At 47.9% G+C, this 8,977-nt stretch overlaps 1 protein-coding gene across 2 annotated transcripts in view; it reads left to right on the top strand.

Annotated features, from left to right (window-relative positions):
* Positions 1-3,581: 3,581 nt before the first annotated feature.
* The window catches only part of TAMM41 (TAM41 mitochondrial translocator assembly and maintenance homolog), a 127,536-nt gene continuing 122,140 nt past the window's right edge, over positions 3,582-8,977 (top strand). The window contains exon 1 of one of the 2 annotated variants that reach the window (XM_029600781.1): positions 3,582-3,707. Coding sequence is in view for 1 of the 2 variants with exons in the window: in XM_029600780.1 (XP_029456640.1) it covers positions 3,769-3,903 (135 nt within the window). In the remaining variant the exon portion in view is untranslated. Of the gene's footprint in view, positions 3,904-8,977 lie in introns of both variants that reach the window. The other variant, XM_029600780.1, reaches the window with a different exon arrangement.

Here is an 8,977-nt window from a genome sequence, read left to right as displayed (position 1 = left end):
GGGACTGCAGTGGCATAGCACTGGGGTATCATCGTGGAAGTATTCATAAGTACAAGCATGTATTTGGTGTCCTCTAGAGATAAATAAGACTTGTCAGTAAAGTTGGTACTTCTGGGGGTGGCTAAGAGATTCCTAATACTAGAGACTTTCTGCACCAGATCTGCTACTGTGATAGTGTAGAAAAAGGACCTTATTAGCCTTGAGGTGGCATTCTGTTCAGGGGCAGGAGCAGTGGCTCTGGCTCCTGCATCGTCTCGAACTGCTGTGGAAATATTTTGAATGCTCTCTTGAGCTGAAGGGCCAGGGAGCAGTTGTACATAAACTATGGGCTGTGGCCCTGCTACAGTTAGGCCTATGACTGAGGCTACTGGAACCTGCATAATGTGCCCCATGATTTTTAAAACATCTTGTATAGGTGGAAGTAAGTGATAACTATTCTTCCATTATTTGCCCTTGCATGGTATCATGTGCTAAAGTAGGTGATAGGACATAGCACACCATGGAGTCATTGTAATAAACTGCGCAAAACCTGCCGCAGGGTTTTCCATGCTGATCTTATGCATGAATGTAATAACATGTTCAGCGCAGAAAAAATGTGCACGCAAACCCACGGCAGATTTTGCACAAGTGCATACAAAAGGCATGTAAAGAAGGCAATTATCTATTCACGGGCAATGCAGGGAGATTGGTTAATGTAGCTTTTTAGTGCCTGGGTCAGGGCAGGAGTTAAGTTAAAGCGTGTGTCTGAAATACATAAGCCATACCAACTCTGCTGTACTTTTGAGTGCACATACCTCAGAATAAGCCATGCCAACTGAAAATAGTTCTAATTACATATTTACCTTTACCCACACCAATGACATAAACAAGGAGCCAACAGGTACTTTTAGCATGTGGAAGGTGTACAATGTGGGCCCTGATTTCAAAAGAACTCAAAGTGAAGTCACCTTTGGGGTGCAGTTTCATTTCTAAACAACGTACCATCTGTACTTCTCATATTTTGTTGTCTTTGATCACTTGCCTGGGGTTGAACTCTGCAGCATTTTTTATTACCACATATAATTTTAGTGCATACTTTTCCTAGAACTTTCTGCATCGGGGCTTGCACAGGTATTGGTTCATGTTTGCTCTTTCGTGAGTTTTTTTTTTTGCGCGTATCTCCGTTGTATGCAATATTACATCCTGCAAAGCCACCTGCTTTTGCCACACAAGCTAAAAAAAAATAAGCTGAAAAATAGCACCAGCTTCAGAAGTTGAAAAATAGTAGGGATGTGAATCGTGTCCTCGATCGTCTTAACGATCGATTTCGGCTGGGAGGGGGAGGGAATCGTATTGTTGCCGTTTGGGGGGGTAAAATATCGTGAAAAATCGAAAAATCGCAAAACCGGCACATTAAAACCCCCTAAAACCCACCCCCGACCCTTTAAATTAAATCCCCCACCCTCCCGAACCCCCCCCAAATGACTTAAATAACCTGCGGGTCCAGCGGCGGTCCGGAACGGCAGCGGTCCGGAACGGGCTCCTGCTCCTGAATCTTGTTGTCTTCAGCCGGCGCCATTTTCCAAAATGGCGCCGAAAAATGGCGGCGGCCATAGACGAACACGATTGGACGGCAGGAGGTCCTTCCGGACCCCCGCTGGACTTTTGGCAAGTCTCGTGGGGGTCAGGAGGCCCCCCACAAGCTGGCCAAAAGTTCCTGGAGGTCCAGCGGGGGTCAGGGAGCGATTTCCCGCCGCGAATCATTTTCGTACGGAAAATGGCGCCGGCAGGAGATCGACTGCAGGAGGTCGTTCAGCGAGGGTTCTGGCGCCTCGCTGAACAACCTCCTGCAGTCGATCTCCTGCCGGCGCCATTTTCCGTACGAAAACGATTCGCGGCGGGAAATCGCTCCCTGACCCCCGCTGGACCTCCAGGAACTTTTGGCCAGCTTGTGGGGGGCCTCCTGACCCCCACGAGACTTGCCAAAAGTCCAGCGGGGGTCCGGAAGGACCTCCTGCCGTCCAATCGTGTTCGTCTATGGCCGCCGCCATTTTTCAGCGCCATTTTGGAAAATGGCGCCGGCTGAAGACAACAAGATTCAGGAGCAGGAGCCCGTTCCGGACCGCTGCCGTTCCGGACCGCCGCTGGACCCGCAGGTTATTTAAGTCATTGGGGGGGGGGGGTTCGGGAGGGTGGGGGATTTAATTTAAAGGGTCGGGGGTGGGTTTTAGGGGGTTTTAGTGTGCCGGCTCACGATTCTAACGATTTATAACGATAAATCGTTAGAATCTCTATTGTATTGTGTTCCATAACGGTTTAAGACGATATTAAAATTATCGGACGATAATTTTAATCGTCCTAAAACGATTCACATCCCTAAAAAATAGCACCAATTTCAGCATGGGTCTTATTAGATAGGCCCCTATATGAAGGAAGATATTCCAGAGGGTCAAAAAAGGAAGTAATTGCAAAGGGAGGGGAGAGGTGAGTGAAAAGCTGCTCAGCTTGGCTTGCTTGCAGCCAGAGAGCTCAGAATGAAAAGGAAATACTTAGTTGGCTTTCACACAGGAAGGCAAAAACTTGCAGATAGAGGTGAAGGGTGAGAGAAAAAGAAAAAAAAAAAGCTTCTGGGCTGGGCCTGCTTGCAGCCTGGGAGCAACAAATGAAAAGAAACACCTGTGTTGGCTTCACACAAGAAAGGTAAAGTTTGCCTGGTTTTTCAAGCTGTTTTTAAAAGGGGGATGGAGTTTAAAGGAAATGCCTATTTAAAAAAAAAAAAAAAAAAAGACAACCTCTGATCTAAAGGATGGGGGAAAGGAAAAACAAAGGCAGAGTAATGAATTTGCAGGGCAGATAACAAGCCAAACACTTTAAGGAAGTAACAAAGGAAACCATTGTTTAAAAAACAAAAGAAACTGCTCTAGAACAAACTTGGTAGTAGGGAACTGAAAATGCTAAAGAGAAGGTAAAGAAGGGTAAGAGGTACTTACATAAAACGTAAAGTGGGAGAGGAAAGGTAAGAAGCAAGGAGTGGGGAGAAGGTTTTTTTCTGCTCTAGAGAAACAAAAAGTATTTAAATGATGGAAAAAACTTTTTTTTTCAGTAGTTTCACTGCTTTCCCCCCAAATGACCACACAGGTGTCCTTCCTACCCCAGAAAGTGTCCCAGAGGAATTCAGCTGGTGTGCAGTCCCAACAGCGGAGAGAGCGGGGAAGGAGAGAAAAAAACAAACAAACAAAGAAGCTAGCCTGCTTGTTTCTAAAAAAAAAAAAAAAAAAGAGGTTAGTGGTGGTTACTCAAGCAGTTGGAAGAAAAATTAAGCGTAGCTTTTCTCTACTCAAAGTAACTACCACTTCATTCAAACTGCAAGGCAAATAGCATGTATGATTACACAGACCATAAATCGTCTGATTGCTCCACATAGCAGCTTAGTGCCACACACTAGCTTGCTTACATCACTGTAACTAAAACAAAACAAAAAAAAAATCATCCTGGCCAATCAGCAGAGGGTTTCGCAACAACTGCTGAAAGGCTAGAGCAAAGAGTTTATCAATCATCTAGAAAGCCCGGGCAACCAATCAGGCGCTGCTTTAAGAAAATGTCCCGACGCTGCCAATTGGAAAGGAATTTACTGCTGTGTTTCCGGAAATGGCTCGAGTGATTCTCAGTCAGGGTGGAGTCTTCGGTTGGAGGTTTCTTGGACTTAGTTTCCACGCTAGTGATTTAGAGTAAATTGCTTTCTTTAGTATGAGGCTTTTCGTTTGTGGTTAGCTGCAAGGTGTACTCAAGATGTTGCCGGCTGTGCAGAGCACGGGGTTTACCTTGAGGAAGATCTTGTCTTATTTCCCTCAGGACGTCAGCCTAGCTTTTGCTTATGGCTCAGGGGTGTTCAGGCAGTGCGGCGTCCCAAAAGATCAAATTCTGGTAAGGCTGGAATGACCAAACACAAATAGCCCTCCTATAGGGGCTGGGCTGCCAGGTGCCTTAGTTTCTGGAGGGAGAGTCCTTGTCTTGATCGTACATTCTATTGTACTGAGGTAGTTGTAGTACTCCCATCTATAGAGCTGGAATACACGGTACCTTACAAATGTATCAGGAGGCGGATGTTAAAAATCCGGTACTGGTCTAAAATTTCCCTGCAAGAACTGTCTCTTAGCAGTTTTTTGAAGATTGAATGATTCCTAGCATCTTTAATATATAGGATTTTAAATCAAAATGAGGGGGAATCTAAACATTCTTTAGCTATAGTAATAATTCTCGATTTCAGCAGTGTTGTTAAGGGTGTCAAAAGCTAGAAATGTCTTAAATGCACAACTATAATCTCTAAATGTTGTATTTGTACATAGTAATGATTTTGAGGTAGTTAAAGCACCACTGCAGTCCTGAGCTAGCACAATGGCAGTTCTATGTAACTGCTATGCAGCAAAGATGGGTTCAATTCTTGGGTCAGGTCCTCTGGATTGGCCAAGACCAGCCGTGCTGCTCAGGCATTTTACATTTGGGATAGGGAGACACCTAGAAGCTGGATTTAAGATCTATGATTGCAGGGTCCGGAAGGAGCCTTGTTAAGTAGCTTTTGACTGAGGATTGCTGGTTGCTGGAATGACTGAGCTAAGTAAATTGGAAGGGGATGGAACAAATCCCCTGCAAGGAAAGGCTAAAGAGATTAGGGCTCTTAAGCTTGGAGAAGAGATGGCTGAGGGGAGATATGATAAAGGTCTATAAAATGAATGGCATGGAACAGGTAAATGCAAATCAGTTGTTTACTCTTTCAAAAAGCACAAAAAGTAGGAGACACACAATGAAGTTACTAGGTAATATGTTTAAGACAATTAGAAAATGCTTTTTCCCTGTACGTACCCGGATCGGTCCAGACCGTGGGTTGAGCCTCCTGTCCAGCAGGTGGAGACAGACCAAAACTGAAAGGATATCCTATATCAGGACAGAGCCTACCCTGCAGCCCTTCAGTATTTGTCTGTCTCCAGCAAATGGATCAGCTTACCCTGCGGTCTCCTGATCTGGGCTAGTCAGCCTTTGGTTTTCCTGTTATTTTCTTTCCTTTGCGGATCAAGCAAGTAGTAACCTATTTTAGTATTACATCAATCTTTAAAAAAAAAAGAAATATATATATTCTTTTAATTTGGTTTGAGTTGGACTCTGTCTCTTCTCTTTTTCACAGGAGACGTTTCCGTCTCCTGGCTCTTGCCGGGCTTAGCCCCTTGTGCAGGGCATAGCCTAAGTCTGAGACTGCTTCCTTGGTGTGGGGGGCTGATACTGGTGGTCCAGTCACTTCCCCCCCCCCCCCCTGGCTGCCTTGAGGGCTCAGTGTGCCTCTTTTTTTCCCCTCAGTTCAGGGAAGTTTTCACGTCCTCTCAGTTTAAAAAAAAAAAAAAAAAAAAGAATACAAAAAGTGGGGAAAGTTTTTACATACCTTAAAGCCACAAGCCGGCAGCCAGACCCAGAGGAGCGTGCAGAGTTCACTCCTCTGCTCCTGCCGGCAGCTAGTAAAGCATTTTTTCCCTGTCAGCTGTTTTTTTTCTGCAGATCGCGGCTCCTCTTCAGTGGGGATGCCGCGTCCTAGTGCCTACCCTGCTTGTGGTGAGCCCTCGTTGAGCGCCTGCCGGGTGAGGAAGGTCCCTCCTCGGCAGGGCAGCCAAATTTAGACCGCAGTCGTACTCCCATCCGCATGGCACGGCCGTTCCCGGGTCGGCAAACCGCGGGAACGGTGGCCATTTTGGGAATCTCGGCAGCTCCCGATTTGGAGCTGCTAGGGGCTGGGGACCCGAATTTTGCAGAGTTTCCCCCCGATTTAAGTCCCCTCCCCCCCCCCCCCCCTCCGGCAAGGCTAGGACCCTATTTTCTTCAGAATTTGTGCTTCTCCTGCACAAATCTTATTTGGCCAGCTTGCAGGAGGAGGAGGACCCTTCCCCCAGGTCCCCTGCCGGCGAAAATCCCACGACCGACTCCGCCGCCCGTTCTCCCGACCCCGGAGCCGCAGGGGCCCGTTAGGGTGCGGGTGGTCCCGGGGGTACCCCCCATTTCGTACTCCCCCGGCACCTCTGGTTGCTCCGGACCCGGATCCCACTACAGATTTGGCGGGGGTGCTCCCCCCCCCCCGGAGGGGGATGACCCCCGGGTCCTCCGCATGTTTCAGAAGGAGGAATTGGAACCCCTCATTCCCTTTGTCCTTCAGGAGCTGGGAATTGAGGGGCCCCCTGTGGATATGCTGACGGCTTCGTTGCCCAAGGACATGGACCCGGTCCTGGCGGGACTTAGGGCTCCGGCAAGTGCTTTTCCCTTCCATCCTGTGCACAAATTGTTACTCCTCCGGGAATGGAAAGTTCCCGAAGCGGGTCTGCATGTCGGGAGAGCTATGGACAAGCTCTACCCCCTCCCAGAGGATTGCTTGGACATGCTGCGGATTCCCATGGTGGATTCTTCTGTCTCTGCGGTCACCAAACACACTACTATTCCAGTAGTGGGGGCCACGTCCCTCAAGGACGTACAAGATCGTAAGCTGGAAGCCCATTTAAAATGTATCTTCGAGGTTCTAGCTTTGGGGGTCCGGCCGACGACCTGCAGCAGTCTCATGTAGCGGACAGGTCTTAGGTGGGTTCAACAACTGCTCGGCACCCAGGACCTCCCGTCTGCAGAGGCGGAGCAGGTTGAAAGGTTGGAAGGCGTCATTGCGTACGGGGCAGATGTGCTGTACGACCTCTTCCGTGTCCAGGCGAAAGCGATGGTCTCGGCGGTATCCGCCAGAAGGCTCCTCTGGTTGCGTAATTGGTCAGCGGACCCGTCTTCTAAGGCGCGCTTGGGCACGTTGCCTTTCAAGGGCAAGTTGCTTTTTGGGGAGGACCTTGAGCAGCTTATTAACTCTTTGGGGGGAAAACAAGGTTCATAAGCTGCCTGAGGACCGTCCGAAACAATCTAGGTCGTTTACGCCCTCCCGTCCACGTTTCCGGGGTCAACAAAGATATATGCCTCGAGGGCGCGGTGGCTCCTCTAGTGGTTATTCTTCCCAGTCTCAAACTTGGTCCCAGCCTTTTCGTGGGTGCAGGCCTTTCTGCGAGGGGGCCTCTCGGCGTGCCACCTCCAAACCCACTTCACAATGAAATTTGGTCGACCCATTCCTCGGTCCCCTATCTGGGGGGTCGTCTCTCCCTGTTCTTCAAGGAGTGGGTCAAAATCACGTTGGACCAGTGGGTTCTCGACATTGTCCGAGACGGTTACGTCTTAGAATTTGCTCGAGACCTGCCGGACCTCTTTGTTGTCTCTCCTTGCAGCCAAACACTTTCCAGACTCCAGAGACTGGAGTCTGGAAAGCCAAACACTTTCCAGACTCCAGACTCTGGAGTCTGGAAAGCCAAACACTTTCCAGACTCCAGAGTCTGGGTGCCATTGTCCCAGTTCTGCAGCAGGAACTCTGCACCGGCCAGTATTCTATTTACTGGCCGGCGCCGAGGATGGTGCTTTTCGTCCGATCTTGGACATCAAGAGGGTCAATCGGGCCCTCAAGATTCCACATTTTCGCATGGAGACCCTGAGAGCGGTCATCCCGGCGAGTTCCTTGCCTCTCTCGATCTGACAGAAGCCTACTTCCACATTCCGATTCACCACGATTACCAGAAGTATCTTCACTTCCACATCCTCAACTGGGATTTTCAGTTTTGGGCGTTGCCCTTCGGCCTCGCCACCGCACCACACACCTTCAACAAGGTCATGGTGGTGGTGGTGGCTGCCCTCCACCGAGAAGGAGTCCTAGTCCACCCCTATCTGGACAACTGGCTCGTGTGGGCCAAGTCGGAGAATCACTGCCGACAGGTGGTAGATCGGGTTCTAGCTCTCCTCTCTTCCCTGGGATGGATAGTCAATTTTCCCAAAAGCAATCTCCAGCCTTCCCAAGTGTTGGAATTTTTGGGGGCCCGCTTCGATACTCTGATCGGTAAGGTGGTTAAAAGTGGATCATCTCAGGAAGGGGGTTTCCCTAAGATCACTGGACTGGCTAGTACTCGCGACAGATACGAGCCTCCAAGGTTGGGGAACTCACTGTCAGGAGCTGATGGTGCAAGGGCGCTGGAGTGCAGAAGAGTTGCTCTGGAACATCAATCGGCTGGAAGCCCATGTGATTCGGTTGGCATGCTTGCGGTTCGGCGACAGATTGTAGGGTGGAACAGGCTGGATAATGTTGGACAATGCAATTACAGTGGCTTGCATCAATCGGCAGGTAGGAACCAAAAACCAGCAAGTGTCACAGGAAATAAAACAACTTATGGAATGGGCAGATATGCATCTTCAGGAGATCTCAGCCTTGCCCATTGCAGGAAAAGACAATGTAAGAACAGACTTTCTCAGCAGACATAGTCTGGATTCAGGAGAATGGGAATTGTCAAATGAGGCATTTCCATTGTGGAAAGACTGAATTAATTATTTGCTTCTATGTTTACTGAAAAGGGTGTTGGGAAGATACCTCTGTTGGAAACTCTTTTCAATGGTAATGATTCAGAAGAAGGCAGATTGACAAATTAAAAAGTAGCAAATCACCTGGATCAGATGGTATACACCCCAGAGTTCTGAAAGAACTAAAAAATGTAGTTGCATATCTGTTACTTGTAAATTGTAACCTATTGTTGGGATCGTCTGCCGTGCCTGAAGACTGGAGGGTGGCCAATGTAATCCTGATCTTTAAAAAGGGCTCCAGGGGTAATCCGAGAAACTGTTATTATAATGTATTTTTTTATTATATATTGTCTTTTCTCTTTTATAACTACTTTTATTGATTTTCGAACATTGTGTAAACCGTTATGATGGATTTTATCTTAATGACGGTATATAAAACCTGGAAAATAAATAGACTGAGAAATCTGACTTCAGTGCTAGGAAAAATCGTGGAAACCATTCTAAAGACGAAAATCACAGAACATATAGAAAGACATGGTTTATTGGGACAAACCCAGCATGAATTTACACAAGGGAAATCTTGCCTCACCAATCTGCT

Source organism: Rhinatrema bivittatum, chromosome 4, assembly GCF_901001135.1.
Source record: "Rhinatrema bivittatum chromosome 4, aRhiBiv1.1, whole genome shotgun sequence".
Taxonomy (NCBI): Eukaryota; Metazoa; Chordata; class Amphibia; order Gymnophiona; family Rhinatrematidae; genus Rhinatrema; species Rhinatrema bivittatum.
This window is presented reverse-complemented; position numbering and strand designations above follow the sequence as displayed.